This window comes from Drosophila subpulchrella, chromosome 3L (assembly GCF_014743375.2).
Source record: "Drosophila subpulchrella strain 33 F10 #4 breed RU33 chromosome 3L, RU_Dsub_v1.1 Primary Assembly, whole genome shotgun sequence".
Lineage (NCBI taxonomy): Eukaryota > Metazoa > Arthropoda > Insecta > Diptera > Drosophilidae > Drosophila > Drosophila subpulchrella.
In genome coordinates this window covers 2823008-2848852 of record NC_050612.1, presented here as the reverse complement: position 1 = coordinate 2848852, position 25845 = coordinate 2823008, and the positions used below count along the sequence as shown (strand labels likewise).

Genomic DNA, 25845 nt, shown 5'->3' with positions numbered 1-25845 from the left:
TCGACAATAGCGTTATACGGGTATAATGAGACTAACAATAAGTGGATCAAATCCTAACAAAATAAATATAAACGAACTAAAACTCATGTAGACTGACATTAGACTAAATGGTCCTGATAACTATTGCTGGGCTGATAGATCGTTTCGAAGTAGACGGGTTTTATTCGAGACCCGTGATAGATTCCTTGCGAGATTACTTGGGTGCAGTGTAAGTTTCCTATGGTAAGCCGCCTTTTGTTTTGATATTTCGTTGTTAACCGGCAGTATGCCAAGCTCCCTGTGGATGTTTTCGTTCCGCACATACCATGGTGCCCCAGTGAATGCTCGACTGATTGCTCAATGTTGCTGTTGCTTGCATTCGCCAAAGCTGGGAGCCGTAAGTCCAAATGGTCTTATGAGATGAATTGTAGAGCAGAACCTTGAGGTCCAGATACAGCGGTGATCGAGAACTTATAATCTAGTGTAGGCTGCTAGCTCTAAGTTTAAGAAGTACTTTCTTGCATTCAATGTATTCCTCCAGGTTAGACGTCTGTCAAGGTGGACGCCGAGATATGTTACATCCATTGCTTGGGGATCTGCGTACTGTTTAAACTTTAAAGCTAGCGGGGGGCATGATTGTCTGTTCGTAGTAAACGTTTTATGTTTACACTTTTGTTCATAAATTTTGATTCGCCACTTCCCGAAGGTTGGGCTGTTGTTCTAGTTGGGCATCTCGAGCGGCTCAGAATTGCGGTGTCGTCGGCAAATGTGGACGTAATTAGCCTTTCGTTTGTAGGAATATCTGCTGTGTACAGGATAAACAGTGTAGGTCCCATTGCGCTACCTTGCGGAACTCCAGCTTCAATGGTATACTTGTTGGGTGTTGTTGCATTGCATCTCACCGCAAAGACCCTGTGACAGAGTTACGATTCAAGTATCTTATGAGTGTTTTTTGTCAGAAATGTTTTTGTTTTATGCATAGGGCCTTCAAGCCAAACTAGGCACTATCGGTGTTTTCAAATTTTAGGAAACAGATGGCTTGTGCTTATTTTCGATAGTATTGCTTAATTTAATTATTGCTTAAATTAATTTTCACGTTATTTGGGGTATTTTTTGGGAACAAGAATCAATTTTTTATTGTTTATTAGAACACGATGGCATTTTAAACATTTGCGATCAACATTGAAGTGAAACGATTGAGATTTATTGTGGTAAATTAAAACAGTTATTTGTCTGTAGGTGTTATAAGACAAGAATAAAAATATCGATAGCCAAAATTATCGCTGGTTCCCACTATTGTTTTTTTTTTCAACCTTAGTGAACACGATTCCGGGAAAACGGGTTATCCAAAAAAAAATATTGTACAATCTTTCTTAGGTTGTTTAATTAACTTATCGAAGGCAAATGTAAAAGTAATCAAACCAGCATTGTTAAGCGACAAAAAATGTATACTACTGTGTGCAAAAATTTGTGTGTACAAATTAAAGTCTTTATTTATTCATCTAAATCAATTTCATCCCCTTTAAAGTAATCCCCTCCCGACAAAATATATATATGCCAACGTTCTTTTAAATCTTCAAAACTTGCCAGATAGTAGCTTTCCGGTATAGCCATAAGCCTTCTTCGATTTTTTTATCTCCTTAATTGACTTGAACGCGTTCCCCGGAGTGGTCTCTTCAGTTTTGGGAATGGCCAGAACTCACACGGAGCCAAATCAGGCGAATACAGTGGTTGCAGAACGATATGCGTCGAATTTTTAGCTAAATGGTCACGAATAACGAGTGAAATATGAGTCAGTACCAAGCGCTGTTTTTGCCCACAAATCTGGTCTTTTAAGACGAATTGCTTCACGCAAGCGACGCATAACGCTTCAATATTATTCCTTATTAAAGGTTTGGCCGGGTGGAACACAGAGAAAATTCTGACTTTCTCATCTGAGTTATAAATGTTCTTCTAAATAGAACGACATTTTTAAGTTGAAAATGTTTTTATTTTGCTCGAATGAAGTTGAATTGGCGGTATCTAAGTACATTGTATGTACAAATAAACTATTAGTTTAGTCCTTAGTATATACTTATCAAAAAGTTGTTAAATAAACTCAATTTAACTTTTCTCTTTTCACCATTTCGTTCTAATATTGATACCAAAATGTTCTAACACGGTTTTTAAGAACGGTTGTTCTCAATTCAAGAACAAAGTTCTCAATTCAAGAACAATGTTTTTGGATAGTTTTCTCTGTGAAGGAATTTATAGTGCACCACACTACGAAAACTGAAAAAACAAATTCACCTTAGTATGTAGATTTATAGTTATCCAGGAATCGTGTCAACCACAAAAGCATTAACGGGACGAAACTAACACGAAGCGTTAAATGTTTCAAGTTTGCTGCTTGTGTAGGGGCCAGAGGTAGTTGTACACCTTATACACCGTAAGAACGCTAAGATCTCGGAAACTATAAGAGCCCGAATTTTTTTGGCATGTAGGTTCTTGGGTTTCCTGCGCAGCCCAAGGTGTTTGTGGGTGCCGGGTGCAGGTTGCCACGCCCACTCTAAAGCCCACAAACGACTATAACACAAAAACCCATTTAGAGCCCAAATTTTTTAATATTTTGTAAAAATTTAAATGAGGCTTTGTTTTTATTATCAACACCTATCTACACGCCATATATTATTGGACAACTCAATTTACATACAATAGTTTTTATATCAATTTTGTAACAAAAAATGCTTGTAAATTCGAATGCTTTCATTCTGCCCGCTCCGGCAAAATATTTAAGCTTTTAAGCATACAACGGCATATTCTATTGTTGAGTGCCGAATAAGAACATTTTTAGAAGTCTATTTATTTGACCAAACTTACAAGCATTTTTCTTCACAAAATTGATATCAGAACTTTTGTAAGTTACTGTGCGATCGACACGACATGTTACCTCGTTAAAATATGATATCGGCACTTCAACCAAATAGTCTACCACGACCGAAAAATTATAAGTGATCGGAAAAATCTAACATAAATATAATTTGAAAGAGAAATAATCATATCTAGTTAATTTATAAGAAATACACCGATTTGTTTACCATGATCCGAGTTGTATAATTGCAAAGACGCGCAATGAATTTTTTGTTTTAGCACATTTCAATGGGTCATTTGGTTTTGATGCTAGATCATAAAGAGCGAGAAAATAATATGACTTTATCTCTCTCAACTCTTTGTTGGTACGTAATGAAAGGGAAAAAAAATAAATGAGAATTTTGTTATGCCGAATAGCTGTAATTTTTGTAATCCCATTACCGTATTCTCCAATGTCCCGAGCGACATCGAAAAACGTAACTCCTATCAGTACGTCAAAATATCTCACTGCAAGAACATCAAAACTTAAACTTAAACAGGTATTATGCCGACAAACAAACCCTGGAAAACACTGTTTAAAAATAACAAGAACTGTTAATGTTAAAGATCAACAAAGTTGGTCCCGAGCAAGACCGTACATTTTCGCAAAAAAAATAATTTGTTTTTTTAAGTTTAATTATTTAGCTTTTTGTTTTATATGGATGGCGAAAAGAATAGGAATGGCTGCAAAAGATGAAGAACAAATTAAAAGAGGATCAAGTCAAATTTAAAACATTTAAACTTAAAAATAATGAAAGAAATCGGAATGCTAGGCAAGAGAAAAAAAATGGCTGAAAGAGATGAATAAATAATCGAAGAAAGAAAGAGATATAAGCGAACAAGAAAAAGCGAACTAAGAAAAAAAATAAAAAAATTAAAATGTGCAGAAAAAAATGAAATCTTGCCTTACTCATGCAAACATACTTTTGGAAAAGCATTAAAAAAATTAGAACAAAAATGGAACAAATTTAAGAATATTCATGGGATATCTAAATTGCACTATTTTTATTGTAATGCCCATGAATTAAAGGCTGCAAGAACAGCTAATTCGGATGAAAAAAAATTGATCTTATTACTTGAATTTAATTATATTATTACTGACTTCCATACACATGTATGTATTTTTCTAAATAAAAATGTTGTTGAAATAAATAGTTAGTTTATAAAAATACTTCTGTTTATAAAATGAAAATACTTAATACGCTTTTTTATGATATTTGTCAAATATAACACCAGAAACAACATAGAGATTGTAATCGGAAAAAAAGCGACATGTCCCGATCGAATATCTTAAAAACTACATTAAAAAAAAAACGGCTAAACATTTTTTAGCAAAACCAAAACTATCTTACAGCTTCATTATTGAACCACAATTTAAAAAATTCGCATGAAAATATTCCATCAGACTTAGCTAAAATCCGGGGTTGAATGAACTCCCGCAAAACCCACTTCTATTTTTGTCCCGAGCGAATACGACAGTTATTTAAAGATATTTTGAAAACTAAAAGTCGAAAAAAATTGGAAAGATTATTGCACAAAATAGAGCTTGGGAAGAGTGAAAAATGAAGCCAATTATCAAAATTAAAATCGTTTTTTTCCCCATTTTTTTCAACTTTAAAAGTATACAAACGTCCCGAGCGACAATATGGAAATGCCCATATCGCTAATAAAGTCAGTTATAAAACAGGAGCTATGTTCACTAGGGCGGCCCACATTTGGATGGAAATTTTTAAGGTCCTACTCTCACCCGCCTATACGGTGCGTTTTGAGGTATTAAATGTATACCAAAAGAATTTTTTTGAGAAAAACGCGTTTTAGGGTCTGCGAATTGGTTTCAAAGTTTATAACTCATAAGCACTGTTGCCCTTGATAAAATATATTATTTTTATATGGGTGGCCTTGACTTGGTTTTATTTCTATAATTCGGTTGTCATATTTCCGAACTACTTTGAAAGCTTTACAAATTGAAAATCTTTTCCAGTTGCTAAAACCAAAATTTTCATGGTCGTACAAGATGGAATTGGATTTAATTTTTGAAAATATTGACAATAAGGTATACAAATTCTCGAGTTGTCATTTAAAACATTTCGCAAATAGTTTTATTTATTTTTGAAAAAACCGTTTCATAAATGGACCTTCTGTAAACACTTATATACCCAAATAAGGAAGGACAAAGAAGGCTCTCCTTTTACAAGTATATTAACATTTTTTTTAGGCTAAAATAATCTTTGTGAAGCCGCGATATGGATTTAATAATATGATGGTGAGGCCGGACTGGAATACCCCTTTGACTCCAAATGGTAACTAGCATTTGTGTTTCATCTTTGGCGCTTTGTAACAAAGTTTTTCCGGAAAATCTAGTCCTATAGAGGACACTAGATAATACGGATCTTTTAGATGGTAAATGCGTTGTGTCAAATTCGGATCTCAGATGTCCAACCAAAAAGATTTCAATATTGTTCAATCCTTACTAATATTGACCGAGCTTAGAATGTTGACAAAGTTGGGGGTGGGAAATCGATTTTTTCGAAAAATGTCCTTGCTGGAACACATGCCGTATGAGTATTTTAAAGCAAACTTTGAGGACGATTCGCAAGGTCTAAATCTCAAGAATTTTTTTTTTTATTTTTGGTTACATCTTTTACAGACCTAGTTTTCATTTTTTGGACCACCCTAATGATCACATTTCCTGTAATACCCCATATATGAGCTGTTGTAATAGTGTTAAAATAAATATATATCGCCATCGGCTATATACGATGGCGACGTTAGCAAAATATATTTTTAGAATTTTGTGTCATCAAATTAATGATGTATAGTTTTGGTCATTCAAGGTAAGCGTGAAATGTTCGGTAATTTTTATGGCAAATGTGTTATATTTCAAAAGTTTAGGAATCTCAAGCTATTTAGTTTAAAATTTAAAAATAAATCGCTCGGTCCAAATAAAAGAAAATAGACAACAAGTTTGAAAAAAAACTTGTTGCTATTACTTTAAATTTATTGTATTAGAGAATTTTAGCACAGGCATCGTGACTAGCAAATTGAATTACCTTTTCAGCAACAAACAGCACGCACCTGTAGCATTAGTTGTTTAGAAACTAATGCCTTATGAATAGTAAGCTATTTTTTTGGTTTCCCACTAAACTACCGGGAAGCTCTTTTGAGCTTCTTAATACACCCATATAGTTCCTAAGTCCCTTGATCCAAGGAAGATTCATACAAACCCACAAACAAAGGGACAAACGTCCCCCAAAATCTTGTTTTTGGAATAACTTTTGAATGGAACATTGTATTTTAACAAATGAGTTGTCATTAGACTCGTATTCTCAGTAAGAATAGAACTTTGCTTATAACCTGGCATTTATGCCCACCAGCCCCAACAGCTCCAATTTTCTAAATTTTCACTTTCATTCTTTTTCTCTCAAACCAATTGAAATTAACTAATTAATCAATTTTTTAAGTTTTCGCAATACCTTTCAAATGGTGTATTACTCGCTGTGATCAGACCATTCTTGCATATTTTCAATTCTACGGCTATATAAAGTAGTCGCCTTCGCACACTCTCCTGGTGCGCGTTGGGATCTACGTGGACTGCTGTCCACAGTGATAATTTTTTTTCCTAAGCACAGAAATTGTTATTTTTTCTATATTTTAGAAAAGTAATTTTTGGATATATAACAAATACTGGGACATACACCAGTATTTGGTATATAACTACCAACTGCAGCCTTTCTTCTTGTTTTTTTCAGAAACTCCATTTCTTTGCTAAAGCGGTAACTACTGCCAACTAATTTTAATGCTGAAATATGGGACCTATGTATTTTGCTATAAATTTCAATAACTACCCAGTCTTTGATCTGTTTAGATGGTTTCCGTCATTCTACATGTCCTTTTTTTAACGAGACGCCTATAAAAGCCTTAACTATAAAAATATTAATTATTAATATTAACAATATTAATTAAAATTTAGTTGAAACTGGGATCTCTGACACGCTTGAAAAAGTTTATACTTCCAATATCTACTCAAACGTCGGACCACATTTAATGGTTCCCGTGACGACATGCTTTGCATCGTTAAATCATTTTTTCTCGGGGTAAAGTTTACTAGGAAAAAGATTGGTTTCGTTCTTTCTCCCGGTAGAAAGTTTCACATTTTGAATGTTAACTGCCTGTTTAAAAAATTGCGATATTTTTTCAGCTATGTCTTTGCCACCCAACCTCTTTACCTTTAACAATTAATTCTCTTTCTCTTTCTTTCATTTTTACATACACACGCGTCAAAACTCATTAAAATATACTTTTTCAAATCGATTGTCACCTCTACATGGAAACTCCTAATAAACTTGACCCATTACTACATCTTGATATCATGAACATAATGCTCAACAACTCCGATACAACATGAATCATATACCCCTGCAAAAATACAAAACACCTATTTCCTGTCCAACAATTAATAATCGTTTTAAACATTTCGTCCAAATTCATTAAATACATATGAATTTAATTTATCTAACATTTATTTCCCGTAATATATATATTTTTGTTGAATTCATTCACAAATATTATTGATCATATACGTGATAACAACCTAGAAAACATTGGTAAATAAATTCCATAAATAAATTTTCAGCACGTTTAGTTTTAAGAGAAATTTCAATGGACAAAATAAAAAAACTAGTTGAATCAGTTAAAAAAAATATTATTTGTAAGAGTGATTGTTTACTAACGAAATATAAAAAAATGTAATTAACTCAAGAAATAAATCATTTCTATTAAAAGTTTTAACTTATTTATAACTATTTTTAAGGGATCATTTTAAAAGTTATATATTCCACAGTAATTATATTATTTGATTTTGTTGATATCCCAATTACAAATATTTATCCTTTCAAAATAATACGGCAATCACACACAAACAACACAAATCGGCAAATAAATAAAAATACCCGTATTTAGTGCCACCTACTGAGGTTGTTATTTTGGATGCAAAAGGCGATCGAATCGAGAACGGCAGCTCAGTTGGGCCCATGCAGGAACGCCAGTCCCTCAAAGCAACATGTACCGTAAAGAACACACGCCCTCAACCAGAAGTCGGCTGGTTCCGTGGGACCAAGAGACTAACAACTTGTGAGTATTAAAATTTTATAAATGGGTTTTAAAGATTAAATATTTATTAGAACACAAATGAACATGACTTATGTTCTTGTTCTCGAGTCCCTAAGCTAAGGATTAAATATACTTGTAAGATCGAATGTGTTTTCTTGACACAATAAATTTGTTTGAATGAGAAAGAAGTTTGATTTCGAAGGGCAACCTCAGTAACCGTAACAATTACCGCAGTTTGGATTTCAAAACCTCAAAGTTCTCATCGAATCAAGTCAATTTAAGGATGAATTGAGTAAGCTCTCGTTCGGTTGTTATAGTGACTCAACTATTTAAATTAAAACTTGATTTACAAGGTCAGTATTTTTCTAAGCCACTTCATTCAAAACAGTAATTATACCCGTTACTCGTAGAGTAAAAGGGTATACTAGATTCGTCGGAAAGTATGTAACAGGCAGAAGGAAGCGTTTCCGACCCCATAAAGTATATATATTCTTGATCAGGATCACTAGCCGAGTCGATCTAGCCATGTCCGTCTGTCCGTCTGTCCGGATGAACGCTGAGATCTCGGAAACTATGAGAGCTGGGCTATTGAGATTTGGCGTGTAGATTCCTGAGCTTCTTGCGCAGCGCAAGTTTGTTTCAGTAGAGTGCCACTCCCACTAACGCCCACAAACCACCAAAACTGTGGCTCCTACAGTTTTGATGCTAGAATAAAAATTTTAACTGAAATGTATTGTTCTCATCAATACCTATCGATTGATTTAAAAAACGCCCACTTTTACGCCCACAAACTTAAAAAAATCGTAAATATGAACGTGGATATCTCGGAAACTATCAAGGATAGAGAATTGGGATATCAGATTTAGATTCCGTAGCCTTGTGCGCAGCGCAAGTTTGTTACGCGAATATGCCACGCCTACTCTAACGCCCACAAACCGCCCAAGCCTGTGGCGCCCACAATTTGCATGCTAGATAAAAAATTTTAACTAAAATGTATTGGTCTCGTCAATACCTATCGATTGACCCAAAAAAAATTGCCACGCCCACTATAACGCCCACAACGCTTAAGGCTGTCTACCGCCGGTAGGTGGCGCATTTCAATCTCGCTTTGCTGCTTGCATATCTCCATTTCCCTTTGGTCCCTTTAGCTGAGTAACGGTTATCTGATAGTCGAGGTACTCGACTATAGCGTTCTTCCTTGTTTTTAAACTGTGGACTCTGAAATCTAAAATAAATAAAGCATTTGATATTAACACACTTTTCTCTACGTGAATTTTTTTCAATAAATGTATTGTTCGTTTTTAATGTTCATACCTATAATAATTTGTCCATACCTATAATAACCCTGAGTACTTGAAACTAAAAAAAAAAGCTATAATTGTTTGCCTCCTATGGGAGAAATGGGATATAGTTGCCCGATTTGGCTCGTGGTATTACCTGAAATAGATTCGAAAAGTTTAACGGGATTCTGATAGACGAGGCACTCGCCTCTGTCTCGTTTTAAAACTGCGGTCGGCACGAAATACAGTAATAAATTTTCTTTAAATTGTGTAAGTAGTTTGGAAGGGGCGGATTATCGATGTCTGATGGCCTGTGTAACATCTTAAGAAACTAATCTAAGCCTGTCTTACAATCTGCGAATAACCTTTTGCAATAAAATCAAAATTTACAATCTGCCTTTTGAATTCTACAGATTCCCCCACTCATGACTTGAACAATGGCCTTTATACCTCAACACTCGAGTTGGACTGGCCGTTGTCCCGCGAAGATCTGGCTCAGGACATTGAATGTCGCGTGAAGTCTGCTGCCATACCAAATACAACTGTATCAAAATTTAGGGTGGACTTGCAAGGTATTCGAGTAAAATACGACTGCGACTAATAATTTCCATAATTTTCTTAAATAAGCTTAACTTTATTTTTATTATAAACATTTAATTTTGTTCTTGTACCAAAACATGTATTTTATTTTGTATTCAACAGTTCGTCCAACAAGTATCGATATAAATGGAGTAAAACACCACACAGTGCAAGGCAGCAAAGTGGTTTTAACATGTGATGTGAGTATTGAATCTTAAGTATTTAGCAGGCTTGTTCTTATGAGAAATTTTGTCCAGTTTGACTATAACTTTAAGTCCATACTGTTACATAAGGATAACACTGGAAAACAAAATGGGCATTAAATTATGTTATTATAGACGTATACGGATATGCTTATGATCTGTATACGATTCTTCGAGAGTCGATAGTCAATTTTTTATTAACGCATGCTAATAAATTGCTGTGATCTCGGAATGTAAGATTTATAGATTAATTTTGTAATGTTTCGGGTTCGGTAAACATATACGGTAGTCAGTTAAAATGGAACTTTACCTTTAAATTTCAGTAATTAGTTTAATTAATTAATTAATTAGATTCGTCGGAAATTATGTAACATGCAGAAGGAAGTATATATATTCTTGATCAGGATCACTAGCCGAGTCGATCTAACCATGTCCGTTTGTCCGTATGAACGCTGAGATCTAGGAAACTATAAGAGCCAGGCTTTTGGGATTTGGCATGCAGATTCCTGAGCTTCTTGCGCAGCGCAAGTTTGTCTCAGCAGGGTGCCTCGCCCACTGTAACGCCCAAAGCGCCCAAATCTGTCTACCGCCCACATTACCATATATTGAGATCGAGGGTAGGTGGCGCATTTTAATCTCGCTTTACTTTTTGCATATCTCCATTTCCCTTTGGTCCCTTTAGCTGAGTAACGGGTATCTGATAGTCGAGGTACTCGACTATAGCGTTCTTCCTTGTTAATTTTTTAAAAATCGGAAAGCTCTGTAAGGGTGCTTTAACTTCGGCTTGCCAAAGTAAGCTTCCTTTCTTGTATAAATAACGGTTTCACAATACCAATACTGACCGTTAGGATCAAACACTTAGGATGCAGATAGGCTTATATACGTCCATTTTAAAATAATTTAATGAATACAGTAACTATTTATTTACAGCCAAACTTTCAGAACAACATGTTTCTTATACGATTACGGTATTATGTCCACTATAACGCCATAACAGACATAAATAAATAAATGAGTTAAATTGAAAATGGTACCCGTTTCTTGTGCAGTAAAGGGCTGTATTGTATTCGGAGAAAGTATGAAGCATGTAAAAGGAAGCGTTTCTGACACCATAAAGTATACATATATGTTCTTGATCACGATCTAGCCATGTCCGTCTGTCCGTCCGCTGTGATATCGGAAAGTTACACAATTCCTGCGCAGCGAAAGTTTGATTCAGCACGGTGCCACGCCCACTCTAACGCCCACAAACCGCCCAAGCCTATGGCGCCCACAATGTTCGTGCTACTTTAACTGAAATGTATTGGTATCGTTAATACCTATCGATTGATCCAAAAACAAATTTGCCACGCCCACTCTAACGCCCATAACGCTTAAGTCTGTCTACCGCCGGTAGGTAGCGCATTTCAATCTCGCTTTGCTGCTTACATATCTCCATTTCCCTTTGGTCCCTTTAGCTGAGTAAAGGGTATCTAATAGTCGAGGTACTCGACTATAGCGTTCTTCCTTGTTATACCCGTTACTCGTAGAGTAAAAGGGTATACTAGATTCGTCGGAAAGTATGTAACAGGCAGAAGGAAGCGTTTCCGACCCCATAAAGTATATATATTCTTGATCAGGATCACTAGCCGAGTCGATCTAGCCATGTCCGTCTGTCCGTCTGTCCGTCTGTCCGTCTGTCCGTCTGTCCGTCTGTCTGTCCGTCCGGATGAACGCTGAGATCTTGGAAACTATAAGAGCTAGGCTATTGAGATTAGGCGTGCAGATTCCTGAGCTTCTTACGCAGCGCAAGTTTGTTTCAGCAGAGTGCCACGCCCACTCTAACGCCCACAAACCGCCCAAAACTGAGGCTCCTACAGTTTTCATGCTAGAATAAAATTTTTAACTGAAATGTATTGTTCTCATCAATACCTATCGATTGACCCAAAAAAAAGTTTGCCACGCCCACTTGAACGCCCACAAACCGCCCACAAACTTCAAAAAATCGTAAATATGAACGCAGATATCTCGGAAAATATCAAAGATAGAGAAATGGGAATTCAGATTTAGATTCCGTAGGCTTGAGCGCAGCGCAGGTTTGTCACCCGAATATGCCACGCCCACTCTAACGCCCACAAACCGCCCAAGCCTGTGGCGCCCACAATATTCATGCTAGATACAAAATTTTAACTGAAATGTATTGGTCTTGTCAATACCTATCGATTGATCCAAAAATAACTTTGCCACGCCCACTCTAACGCCCACAACGCTTAAATCTGTCTACCGCCGGTAGGTGGCGCATTTCAACCTCGCTTTGCTGCATATCTCCATTTTCCTTTGGTCCTTTTAGCTGAGTAACGGGTATCTGATAGTCGAGGTACTCGACTATAGCGTTCTTCCTTGTTATACCCGTTACTCGTAGAGTAAAAGGGTATACTAGATTCGTCGGAATGTATGTAACAGGCAGAAGGAAGCGTTTCCGACCCCATAAAGTATATATATTCTTGATCAGGATCACTAGCCGAGTCGATCTAGCCATGTCCGTCTGTCCGTCTGTCCGTCTGTCCGTCTGTCCGTCTGTCCGTCTGTCTGTCCGTCCGGATGAACGCTGAGATCTTGGAAACTATAAGAGCTAGGCTATTGAGATTAGGCGTGCAGATTCCTGAGCTTCTTACGCAGCGCAAGTTTGTTTCAGCAGAGTGCCACGCCCACTCTAACGCCCACAAACCGCCCAAAACTGTGGCTCCTGCAGTTTTCATGCTAGAATAAAAATTTTAACTGAAATGTATTATTCTCATCAATACCTATCGATTGACCCAAAAAAAGTTTGCCACGCCCACTTTTACGCCCACAAACCGCCCACAAACTTCAAAAAATCGTAAATATGAACGCGGATATCTCGGAAAATATCAAAGATAAGTAAATGGGATTTCAGATTTAGATTCCGTAGGCTTGAGCGCAGCGCAAATTTGTCACGCGAATATGCCACGCCCACTCTAACGCCCACAAACCGCCCAAGCCTGTGGCGCCCACAATTTCCATGCTAGATAAAAAATTTTAACTGAAATGTATTGGTCTTGTCAATACCTATCGATTGATTCAAAAAAAACTTTGCCATGCCCACTCTAACGCCCACAACGCTTAAATCTGTCTACCGCCGGTAGGTGGCGCATTTCAATCTCGCTTTGCTGCTTGCATATCACCATTTTCCTTTGGTCCCTTTAGCTGAGTAACGGGTATCTCATAGTCGAGGTACTCGACTATAGCGTTCTTCCTTGTTTTTAACTACAATCATATATTGTACTTCTGCACCCAATCAATCATCAATAGTCCCCTATTTAGGTGTCAATGTGATACTGTTGAGTGTCATAAAATCTTTGATACGAAAAACATTAAATTGACCCTAAAGTTTTCTAAAAAAACCTTTTTTGTCACAAAAAAGCATTGTTTTTGTTGTACGAGCCTTAGGGTTAGTTGTTTGACAAACATATTTTCCTTTTTTATTTGAAATCTGAAAACTTTTTCAATACAACTTTACTATTAAGGAAATGTTACATATTATTCTTAACAAGAAGGGAAGTAAACTTCGGCAAGCCGAAGGTGGTATACCCTTGCAGTTATAAGAAATAATCAATGTTAGTAACACCATGTTAAATTTTTAAGGCTTCAGTGATATTTGTAAATTCGTAATGCTGAAAAGTTAAAATATTCTATATCCCAGAGTAAAAGAAAATACGATCAGAATCAACAGAGCAACAAAACAAAGATAATATGTAAAAAAACACCGAAGCTATGATTTGTTTCATATTATTTTCACACCACTTTTCCGATCGTTCCTATGGCAGCTGTATGATATAGTCGTCCGATTTTGATAAAATTAAATCCGAAATTCAAAACTAATTATAAAATGTTATTTCCAAGCTAAGGAGGTTATATGTTAAGAAACACCAAAGATATCATTTTTTTAAATTTTTTTTCTGAATATTCCTATGGGAGCTATAAGATATAGTTGCCCGATCCGGCTGGTCCCTCTGCCTAAGAAATAAGACTTTTGGGAAAGTTTCAGCCTGATAGCTTTAAAACTTAAAGACTAGTTTGCGTAGAAACAGACGGACAGACGGACAGACGAACATGGCTAGATCGACTCGTCTAGTGATGCTGATCAAGAATATATATATCTTATGGGGTCGGAAACGTCTCCTTCACTGCGTTGCAAACTTCTGACTGAAATCATTATACCCTCTGCAAGGGTATAAAAACACCGAAGCTATGATTTGTTTCATATTATTTTCCCGCCACTTTTCCGATCGTTCCTTTGGCAGCTGTATGATATAGTCGGACGGACGGACTGACGGACAGACGAACATGGCTATATCGACTCGTCTAGTGATGCTGATCTAGAATATATATACATTATGGGGTTGGAAACGTCTCCCTTCACTGCGTTGCAAACTTCTGACTGAAATCATAATACCCTCTGCAAGGGTATAAAAATCTTACAGCGTACTCTGCATCGGCGCGTACTTAAACCGGGGACCTTTCGCATCAGAGACAGGTGTCTCCCATTGGTCTATCGCACAACGTTTCCCGCGGGTGTTTAGTTCAAATGCTATGATAACCGATACTTGAGCGCAGTTCAAAACTCGAACAATCAAAAACAGCTTTAATCGGTATCGAAGTATCCACGGTTGTTGTCAAAATGACACTATTTGGGGTCAAAAGGGATTTTTCATACAATGTAGTTTACTTTTGATACTTATTTAGAATCAAATTGATTCCAATAATTTGATCCTAGGTCTAGTGTCATTTTCACCCACACTTATCAAATTGTCACTCAAAGATTTTGTTTTGGGTGTGGTGTGGAAGGAAGCAACATTATTAAACTAAAAGAATTTTTCCCGCTTGACTTGAATTCACTTGATTTGTATTAATATTAACTAAACTTAAGATTACCAAAGAATAACATGTCAATTAATGTATAAAACTCTGTATTTCTAAATAGATTCACGGGGCTCGACCAGCTGTCAACCTTACGTGGTATAATTCAACTACCGTAATCAGTCCTAGTGAAAATGACATGACCGAAATTCGGATTAAATCGGTAAAAATATTGTTTTTAGAGCCTACGTTATCACTTAAGTTTTACATGTTTTTTATACAGTTTGAAAAGAATGATGGCACATATCATACTCAATCAGAGCTTATTTTTAATGCCACTCGCTTTGAGAATGACCGCGCTTTTCGATGTGAAGCTGAAAATGCTGTTTTGCAAATCAATCGAGAAAAACCAATTTCATCTGCACTTACATTGGAAGTTTTATGTAAGTATTTAAAATAAGGAAATCATATAAACATGTACATCCAAAAAAGCATTGTTCCAGTTTCAAGGTCAAAAATAAATAATATTTTTTTTAACATACTCCTAACAAGAAAGGAAAAAAACTTCGAAAACCCTTTACTCAACTAAAGGCGCAAGGGAGATGGAAATAAGCAACAAAGGGACTTTTGCAAGATAGCATGGAGCCATCCTGCGCCGATAACATAATTTGGTCAAACCTTCCTAATGATTGGTTATATTTATGCAATGTGAGATAGGTATTAAAAAAACCAAACACCATTTACATAGATGTGGGCGCAAACATATTTCAGCGTTATGAGCGTTAGAGTGGTGTGGCAAATTTGACGAAACCAATACACTTCAGCTAAGGTTTTTATTCCAGCGAGTGCCTCGACTATCAGATACTCGTTACTAAGCTAAAGGGATCAAGGGGCAGCAAAGTGAGATTGTATACATAGGTGCGCGCACATTGAGGATCCGCGGCGCGGCCTGGTTTTTACCGCCTAGAGAAGTTTGCATGGAATTAAAGGGAGGCCCGCACACTGAAGCGTTTGCCGCGCCGACATTATCTATTCTCGGATTCTTTCAGCTGTTATCGACAATCGTCGGAGCATCAGGTTTGGGCCGAAAACAGAGCGAGCGAGCACAATTTTCGAATTTTTTTCCGAAAGACTGTTTTGAGTTCACAAGTGACACAACGATATTTTATAAGAACAATCCTCATAAAATGAAAAATAGATAGAGGAGAATATAATTCTAGTGAACGTAATTGTGTGTCACTCTTATTAAAAACTTACAAGAGCACTTATTTTGCGTGTATTTCAAAACTAAGAGATATGAAAATAATAAATATCACTTATTTAAGACCAAACGACTTCGCTTGGGTTCTTCCCCGTTTTCTACTCTGGCCGCTTGCTTTCTTTTATCGGCTTTGATATCCTTGTCCCATCTGGCCACACCAAATCATACCTAGAACTATGTTTTACTTTCGGTCATCCTAAAACTACGAGTCTGACCCAAACGATGGTCCATCCTCATTTTCGACTACTTACTTCCATAGCTTCATATTATCTCAACAAGTCGACGTAACAACCGGTCCTTCAACTAGTGCGGCTTTTTTGACGTCGTATCGCCCGTTTCTCTTCACGTTGTTTACTGTATAAAGACCAAGAAATGAGCTAGCCAGCTTTTTCGCAGCCACAAATTGTGTCCGCTTTATGGCCACCAGATCTCCCTCTCTATATACTTTTTCGGTTCTTGTCATAGTTTTTTTGTATTTTTCTTGGGCTCCTTGAATTTGTATTTTTGCCTCCTGACGCATTTGGTTCCTTCCCATATCGAAATCACCGAGCACTTCCTGGCTGTATTGGAACAGCCAACACACTATCGGAAACTTTGTTATGCATTTTTACACCAAACAGCAGTTGGAACGGTGTCTTCTTTATGGCTTTTTGAACTGTAGCTAAAACCTTATACCATTTGGGAGGATCTTCTGCAGACAACTTTGCTACCATTGAAGTAATGATCTTGTTTACGGGTTCAATTTGGCCATTTCCTCTATCCACTCCTGTTGTAGTCAAAACATGTCCAATTCCATTTTGTGTGACATGTTCCTGAAAATTATTTGAAGTAAATGCCACGCCTCTGTCGCTTACGATCCGAATTGGGTGACCGAAGACTACCGACCATTCGTCCCACTTCTTCACTACCTCTTCACTTCCTGTACTTTTTGTTGGGAATAACCAAACGAACTTGGTAAAAGCATCCATGTCTACGAAAATAAAGCGATATTGCTTGGATGTCGCGTCCACTGGGAGAAGGTGATCCACGTAAAGAGTGTGCAGTGGCTTATCTCCTTTCTCAATGCAATACAGGAGACCTTCTTGCTTCCCAACTTTTTTATTAATAAGAATGTATTTGACACAATTGTTGATAACCTAGGCCACTTTTCTCTCCATATGCAAAATCCAGAACTGATGCTGCAAGGCATGTATAGTGACCACGTCGTGTGCTTCCTTTATAACTTCGTACTCCATTGACTTAGGTACAACCATAACATCATTTCCATCCACCACTTTGAGTAGGAAACCTCCTTTAAGTTGAAAGTCTTTTCAAGAAAAGATAGGATATTTTTGACGTTCCTGAACAGATTTTACTATCTTCGACTGCGTGACCCAAGAAATGTATCCTTTGGTCTAGGAAATGGCACAACTCAAACAATCCTTCTTTTGTAATGAAGGAAGTATAGCGACGACTAGACTCTTCAAGAAACGGTTTTCCAGATCCATGACTGTGAACACCTTTGCAGTTTGCAGCTAGCACTTAATGGAACACTAATGGAACAGGATAGAGGAACAGGGAACAGATGTCTCTGTGTACCATCCTGTTCAGCTGACAGAAATCGTTGCATATTCTGTTTGTGACATTCATCTGCTTTGCGATGACCACCCGACTTGCGAAGCTTCCTAGGCCTCGCAGTACGGCATAACTTTTTTCCAGCTTCCCATCAAGCATTTTCTTAAAAACTGAATGAATAAGACACTGAATGGCAACTCCGTTCAGTCTGTTCCCTTGAAGGCGCTTTAATGACTTGATCACTTGCATATTTCTGGGGACAATCCCTGGAAATATATCCAATACCATCACACTTAAAGCATTTGGTATCCGTCTTGAAGTCCTTCCTCAGGTGGTCAGACGATCCACATTTAAAGCAACGACTGGCGCGGTTGGTTGCAGTGGACATGCTTTTCTTGACACCACTGTACTGCATGAGCTGGTTCTTTGACTGGCACTTGCGTTGGTATATCTCGAACTTCTCCTTTAGCTCTTGAAATCCCTTACATCTGTATAAATTAAATTTTAATTCAGCCGGAATATCCAAACCATCCACAATGTACTCGATGAGAGAGTCTCCGTCAATTGAGCCCTGGGATGCTATATTTTTAATTATTAAAAAATGTACTCCTGAAAACTCTCGTCCTTGTTATTCTTCCTCTCTGCTAGTTTGGCGTGTAGATCGGCGCTTCGCATTGTATGAATGAATTCTCCCATAAGCACATTTAAGTTCATCAAACATATTGACGACTTTCGATTCTAGGAACAGCTTGACCAACCTTACCATCTTTCCCCGTGCTTGCACATATTTCTGCTGATCACTTAGTCCAAAGGCGTCAGCATTTTGTTCAAAATTATTAAACCACTGCTCCACAGGAGTACCCTCTCCGTCAAAGTTTGAGACCATATTCGCGAAGTTTTCAGCTGAAATAGTGGGTATGTTTCGATCTCTCTTTCTTTTCGTCTGTCGATTTCGTCTGCATTAATTTTCAGTGTAAGCAGCTGAATTATTTGCTCAAGACTTTCGTTACTTATTTCGTAAGAATTTTTATACCCGTTACTCGTAGAGTAAAAGGGTATACTAGATTCGTCGGAAAGTATGTAACAGGCAGAAGGAAGCGTTTCCGACCCCATAAAGTATATATATTCTTGATCAGGATCACTAGCCGAGTCGATCTAGCCATGTCCGTCTGTCCGTCTGTCTGTCCGGATGAACGCTATAAGAGAGAAACTATAAGAGCTAGGCTATTGAGATTTAGCGTGCAGATTCCTGAGCTTCTTACGCAGCGCAAGTTTGTTTCAGTAGAGTGCTACGCCCACTCTAACGCCCACAAGCCGCCCAAATCTGTGGCTCCTACAATTTCGATACTAGAATAAAGATTTTAACTGAAATGTATTGTTCTCATCAATACCTATCGATTGACCAAAAAAATTTTGCCGCGCCCACTTTATCGCCCTCAAACCGCCCTCAAACTTAAAAATTGGAAAAAATGAACGTGGATATCTCGGAAACTATAAGAGATAGAGAATTGGGATCTCAGATTTAGATTCCGTTGCCTTGTACGCAGCGCAAGTTTGTTACGCGAATATGCCACGCCCACTCTAACGCCTACAAACCGTCCAAGCCTGTGGCGCCCACAATTTTCATGCTAGATACAAAATTTTAACTGAAATGTATTGGTCTCGTCAATACCTATCGATTGACCAAAAAAACCACGCCCACTCTAACGCCCATATCGCTTAAGTCTGTCTACCACCGGTAGGTGGCGCATTTCAATCACGCTTTGCTGCTTCCATATCTCCATTTCGCTTTGGTCCCTTTAGCTGAGTAACGGGTATCTGATAGTCGAGGTACTCGACTATAGCGTTCTTCCTTGTTATTTCTGTGTTAGTTTTCTATATGCACAATTTTCACTTCTGTCTCGTTGCCATTTTTTTCGATCGTGTTACAACACCAATTCTATCTGTTCCTCTTCTAATTTCGCTGTTTTCTGACGACGTTGTAACGCCGAAACTTCCGAGCCCCAAAATGTAAGGCACTTGGCCTGGTTTAATTGGTATAGTATAGGGTATAGGTATATAATAATGACACGAATAAGATAATTGATATTATAAGAAACTTCAAAGAACGGAACTTGAGACCAACGGGACGGCTTGATGTACTTGCTGACTGCTAACGACGTACCAACTGCTACACTCGGACATGATCCCATGGCGACGACTTGAATTTTCAGCTACTACTCTTTTCTCCCGAAGAGATCTTCCCCCTTTTCCACTCTGGCCGCTTACTTGCTTTTATTGGCTTTGATATCCATGTGCCATCTGGCAACACCTTTGCTGTTCATCCAATACAGCTCACCTGACCTACGATCGCTATTCATACCTAGAACTATGTTTTACATACATTTCAGTTAAAATTTTTTTATCATGAAAACAATGGGCGTCACACTTTTGGGCGGTTTGTGGGCGTTAAAGTGGGCGTGGCAAACCTTTTTTGGGTCAATAAATTGGTAATGACGAGGCTAATAAATAACACCAGTTTACAAAAAAAAATTGATGAAATACGCACTTCAGGAAACCTTTGTTTTCCGGTAAGATACATCTCCCTGATTAAGAAAAGGGCATTTAAAATTTTTTCTATGGTACCAATTTTTTTTAAAGTGTAAAAAACGTTTTTCGCACTTTTTTATTTTTTAACTCGAGTTGTGATAAACCGAATTCGGTCATTAAAGACTCATTTTACAGGTAATGGAATGCCCTTTAACTTTCTTGTACACATCGTTGAGTTCCATTCATTAGTTTAGAAGCTACACTTCGTCAAAGTTGAAAAAGTTGGAAAAAATGCAAAAACGCTGGCATAAATTGCTTCTTTAAAAATACACGCCTAAAAACCGAAATTAGTTTTATGTTGTTTTCTTAAAGGCTGAACTTTAACGGAGAATATAAGCCATTGATCACGACAATCCGTTGGTAAATCGATTTTTTACAGATTTTTAAACGTATATACCCAAGTTCAGTGTTCGGGAGCAGCGGCCGTTAAACATTATTTTAAATTTTCAGTGTTGGGGAACGTAAGATTTTGGTGCAAGTTGTAGTGCATAACGTCAGTTTCCTTGCTAATTTCTTGCTAAAAATATATGAAAATGATTTCCTTGTAACTGCAATCGCATCCTTTTTAGCTTGCCCAGCACTAATAGCAAAGAAACTGACGTTATGCATAACTACTTGCACCAAAATCTTACGTTCCCCAACACTGAAAATTTAAAATAATGTTTAACGGCCGCTGCTCCCGAACACTGAACTTGGGTATATACGTTTAAAAATCTGTAAAAAATCGATTTACCAACGGATTGTCGTGATCAATGGCTTATATTCTCCGTTAAAGTTCAGCCTTTAAGAAAACAACATAAAACTAATTTCGGTTTTTAGGCGTGTATTTTTAAAGAAGCAATTTATGCCAGCGTTTTTGCATTTTTTCCAACTTTTTCAACTTTGACGAAGTGTAGCTTCTAAACTAATGAATGGAACTCAACGATGTGTACAAGAAAGTTAAAGGGCATTCCATTACCTGTAAAATGAGTCTTTAATGACCGAATTCGGTTTATCACAACTCGAGTTAAAAAATAAAAAAGTGCGAAAAACGTTTTTTACACTTTAAAAAAAATTGGTACCATAGAAAAAATTTTAAATGCCCTTTTCTTAATCAGGGAGATGTATCTTACCGGAAAACAAAGGTTTCCTGAAGTGCGTATTTCATCAATTTTTTTTTGTAAACTGGTGTAATAGGTAACATTTGTTTTCTAGCATGAAAACTGTTGGCGTACGGAATACTTGTATAAATCTGAAATCCCAATTCTCTATCTTTCGTAGTTTCCGAAATATCCACGTTTATACTTACGATTTATTGAAGTTTGTCGGCGGCTTTTTGGCGTTTGCTTTAATAATCAATACCTATCTACATGCAATAAATTATTAATATCGGACAAAAATATTAAAATCGGACCAGTTATTTAACATTTATAACCAAATAGTTATCAATATTTTGCAATTCAATCGAGATTGCTATAGAAGAAAAAGATAGTTTGCTAGGTGTGTTAGTGAAAAAAGCAAAGTTGCTTTAAGTATATTTCCATCCCTCTCGCATTCCCCTAAGCTATCTAATGTCGAGGCCATCGACTATAGCATTTTCTCTTGTTTAATACTCAAACGTTTATTAAATGTCAAATTAAGAAGGCCAGACGTTTAAAAATCGTTCACCCCTTTTTTATCGGTCCTGCATCTCTACCAGCTGAGAATGCATGAACGCAAAAATTGGATTAACACAAACAGGGGCAAGTTGGATTTCAAGCTCTTTAGAATTCTTGAACTCATAGGACTTAAGTCATAGTATAAGCATAGAAAATATTACAATATTTGTTAATGAAATAATATATTCCCTTATTTTCATATAGATCCCCCCGTTGTCAAAGTCAGTCCATCTGATATAATTACCAAAACAAGTGAAATAGTTCTTCTCAATTGTGAATATGTAGCGAATCCTGCATCTCTAACCAAAGTTGAATGGTAAGTAATCTTTGATAGCACTAAATTCCTTTGTTTTGGGCAGCCAAAAATTGCCATAATGGAAATGGAAGAAATATAGCTGTGTGGCAACCCGTAGTTTGTATGGTAACAGGTAGAAGTACTGCCGAACGATTCGTTACTTGACTTCCACTTTTCCAAAAATGTATATATTTCAAAAGTTTTAAAAGCAGGATGTTTTTGACGTCTATCAAGCATATTTATTTCAATGTCGATGGTAGCTCATTGCTTTTTCAAATTTCAAATGTGGTAGGGTATGATGACGAACTGATAAAATCACACTAAAACTCTATATTTCACTAATGTTTAAAAATTTAACTTTACACCTACATCAAGAGAGAACTCTATAGTCGATGCTTTTGACTAGCAGATACCCGTTACTAAGCTTAAGGAAACAAAAGGGAGATCGAGATATAAAGCGCCACCTAAAGCGTTTCACATGGATAGATGGATAAACGGCCATGGCTAGATCGACTCGGCTGATCAAGAATATATGTATATACTTTACTGTGTCGGAGACGCTTCCTTCTACCTTTTACATACTTTTTCCCGATTACAATATACCCTTTTACTCTAACAAGCCCCAAAATCGAAAAAAAACAAGAAAGAACGCTATAGTCGAGTACCTCGACTATTAGATACCCGTTACTCAGCTAAAGGGACAAAAAAAGATATGCAAGCAGCAAAGCGAGATTAAAATGCGCCACCTACCCGCGATCTCAATATATGGTTATGTGGGCGGTAGACAGATTTAAGCGTTAAGGGAGTTAGAGTGGGCGTGGCAAACTTTTTTTTGGGTCTATCGATAGGTATTGACGAGACTAATACATATCAGTTTACATTTTTTTCTAGCATGAACACTTTTGTCGCCACAGGTTTATGCGATTTGTGAGCGTTAGCGTGGCAGATTCGTGTAACAAACTTGCGCTGCCTTCAAGGCTACGGAATCTAAATCTGAAATCCCAAATCTCTATCTTTGATAGTTTTCGAGATATCCGCGTTGATATCTACAATTTTTTGAAGTTTGTGGGCGGTTTTCGGGCGTGGCAAACTTTTTTGGGTCAATCAATTGATGAGAACAATACATTTCAGTTTAAATTTTTATTCTAGCATCAAAACTGTCGGAGCCACAGTTTTGGGCGGTTTGTGGGCGTTAGAGTGGGCGTGGCACTCTGCTGAAACAAACTAGCGCTGCGTAAGAAGCTCAGGAATCTGCACGCCAATTCTCAATAACCTAGCCCTTATAGTTTTCGAGATCTCAGCGTTCATCCGGACGGACAGACAGACGGACAGACAGACGGACAGACAGACGGACAGACGGACTCCGAGTAACGGGTATAAAAACTTACACAAAAAAGAAAAATAAATGCCATTCAGATGAATGTGAAAGTTCAATATGCAAGGCATTAAACCGCCAGGCCATGGTCGACTTTAGATAACTTAATGTTCTATAAAATATGGCGATTTAAACTGATAAAGTATTGATGGCATCTGCTTGAAATAACTCGACGTAAATACTAGACAAATTTGGCGTTCTAGAAAAACTAACACTTAAAAACATTTTCTAGGTCGATGTTTTCTATATTATGGGCTAGCCTAGACTTTCTTGAAATAGGAATTTACTTTTTATTTAAGTGCGAACTCATTTTTGGGTCGATTTTTCTAGCATTTAGAAGCGTTGGAATCAGTGTATTTTATTGGGAGTGGGTTACTTTGTAGGGAATGAATTTGATTTAGAAGAATAAATAATGGTTTTATTTTTTTACAAACACCTTTCCTTTTGCTCACAGTAGTATAATAAAAATGTAGGTATTCCACCTATACAAAATATTTTTAAGCATTTCTGTTTGTTTAAATATAAGATTTTTCATTTTACAAACAAATACATCTTAGCAATCCATTTCAGTTACTTTTAAAAAGATACACGTTATTCAGCTGTTTTGGGCAATTTGTTGGCGTATAAATTGGCGTGGCAAACTTTTTTAAAGTCAATTGATACATACAAAAAAATTTGGTGGGTAATATTGACCAATGCAGACAGTTTAGTAACTATACAAAATTGTACTTTACTATTTAAAATGGTTGTATACGTATTTGTTTCTGCTTTGCTTACTATTTAAGAGTTAAGCCATAATTAATGTTATTATGTTTACGTGATGGTGGTACTTTGTTATTGCAATAGTAAAAGTTGATTAACTATCAAAAATTGTTATCCCAACGTAAGTCACCTTTGAAAAGAGGAATTTAAATACTACCTATTTTATTTTGCTTAAACATTTTTTGACGTATCTAAGAATTTTATTAATAACGTTGTATGTTTTAAAGAATATATTTACTATAAACGCATTTCACTAAATATATTTTATGGGTTGGAACACTATAAAAATAGTTATTAAACTACACTCCATGCATAAAAGGTTAGAATGGACTCATTCTAACATTTATAGTGACAACGATTTTTTATAGTAATCCATACGTTTGAGTATTACGTAAAAATAACTATTTGATGGATAAAATTGACAATTCGATGGTTGGGGTCCGTTTTACTGTTATATTGGTCAGTTTTACCAATCGGTGTGCAAAACAAAGACATTTCAGGCATTTGCTCAATCAGATTGCAATTTTGCGTTTACGCGTAATCACCAAGTAACAGCTCAGAAAAAATATAGGATTTTGATGATACCTTTAATCTTAAAGATTTTGTTATACCCGTAACTTGTAGAATAGCTCGTTTAAAAAGAAAACACAAAATGTTTAAATCGAATTATGTGTCAAAAAGTTATAAGCCATTAGAATTTTAACCATCTTTCTCACAATACCTTCGCTAAGTAACTTATATAACTATAAGTATTCTCTCCTCTTTTGGTTACAAGTTTTTTTGAATTGACTTAACTTTTTAAGATATATATTGATAAGGCCTTAAAGTAATACGATTTTCAATACCTTTTGACTTATTATTAAAATACATACTTCTTTTTTAGGTTCCGCAATGATGATCTAGTAAATGTAAATGACTCGAGTCATTACAAGGGCGGCAATTCTGAAAATGTGGCTCTCGTTATTAGATCAACAGAAAGAGATGACATCGGAAATTATTCTTGTCAATTATCAAATACTATTGGAAAAGGAATTTCTGATCAAAAAATTAATCTTGACGTGCACTGTAAGATACTCGAACATTTTGGTAAAAAATTAAAGTGAAATTAAGTTAATTTATATATTTTCTTTAGACGTCCCAATCGTCGAGATCTTAATGATACCGGAGGGACCTGTAAAGGAAAGTGATGAATCAAATGTCACCCTTTTTTGCAATGTATTAGATGCCAATCCCCTAGCTCTTACCAAAGTGAGGTGGTACGCCAACTCTACGCTTCTTAAGGAACTGCCAGACTGTGAAGAAACCAGAGTACGTAATTTCGTTACTCAAAAAACGTAAAAATGATCCCTCACACTAAATTTAAAAATGCGAATTTCAAGTTCGCTATGTTATGGCGTTTCCGACCCCCTTATAAAGTATGTATATTCTTACTCAGGATCACGAGCAGACTTGATCTAGCCATGTTCGTCTGTCTGT

The 25845-nt window shown here is 36.7% G+C and overlaps 1 protein-coding gene across 27 annotated transcripts in view; it reads left to right on the top strand.

Moving 5' to 3' along the window:
* Positions 1 to 25845, top strand: part of LOC119552963 (B-cell receptor CD22) — a 153556-nt gene that overhangs the window by 40702 nt on the left and 87009 nt on the right. For 20 of the 27 annotated variants that reach the window (XR_005219747.1, XR_005219746.1, XM_037862958.1 and 17 more), the window contains 9 exons: positions 7464 to 7472; positions 7828 to 7998; positions 9671 to 9829; positions 9960 to 10036; positions 15021 to 15119; positions 15180 to 15339; positions 22142 to 22253; positions 25253 to 25434; positions 25502 to 25677. Coding sequence is in view for 23 of the 27 variants with exons in the window: in XM_037862958.1 (XP_037718886.1) it covers positions 7464 to 7472; positions 7828 to 7998; positions 9671 to 9829; positions 9960 to 10036; positions 15021 to 15119; positions 15180 to 15339; positions 22142 to 22253; positions 25253 to 25434; positions 25502 to 25677 (1145 nt within the window). In the remaining 4 variants the exon portion in view is untranslated. Of the gene's footprint in view, positions 1 to 5113; positions 5169 to 7463; positions 7473 to 7827; positions 7999 to 9670; positions 9830 to 9959; positions 10037 to 15020; positions 15120 to 15179; positions 15340 to 22141; positions 22254 to 25252; positions 25435 to 25501; positions 25678 to 25845 lie in introns of those variants that run through there. The other 7 variants (XR_005219749.1, XR_005219748.1, XM_037862965.1 and 4 more) reach the window with 2 other exon arrangements.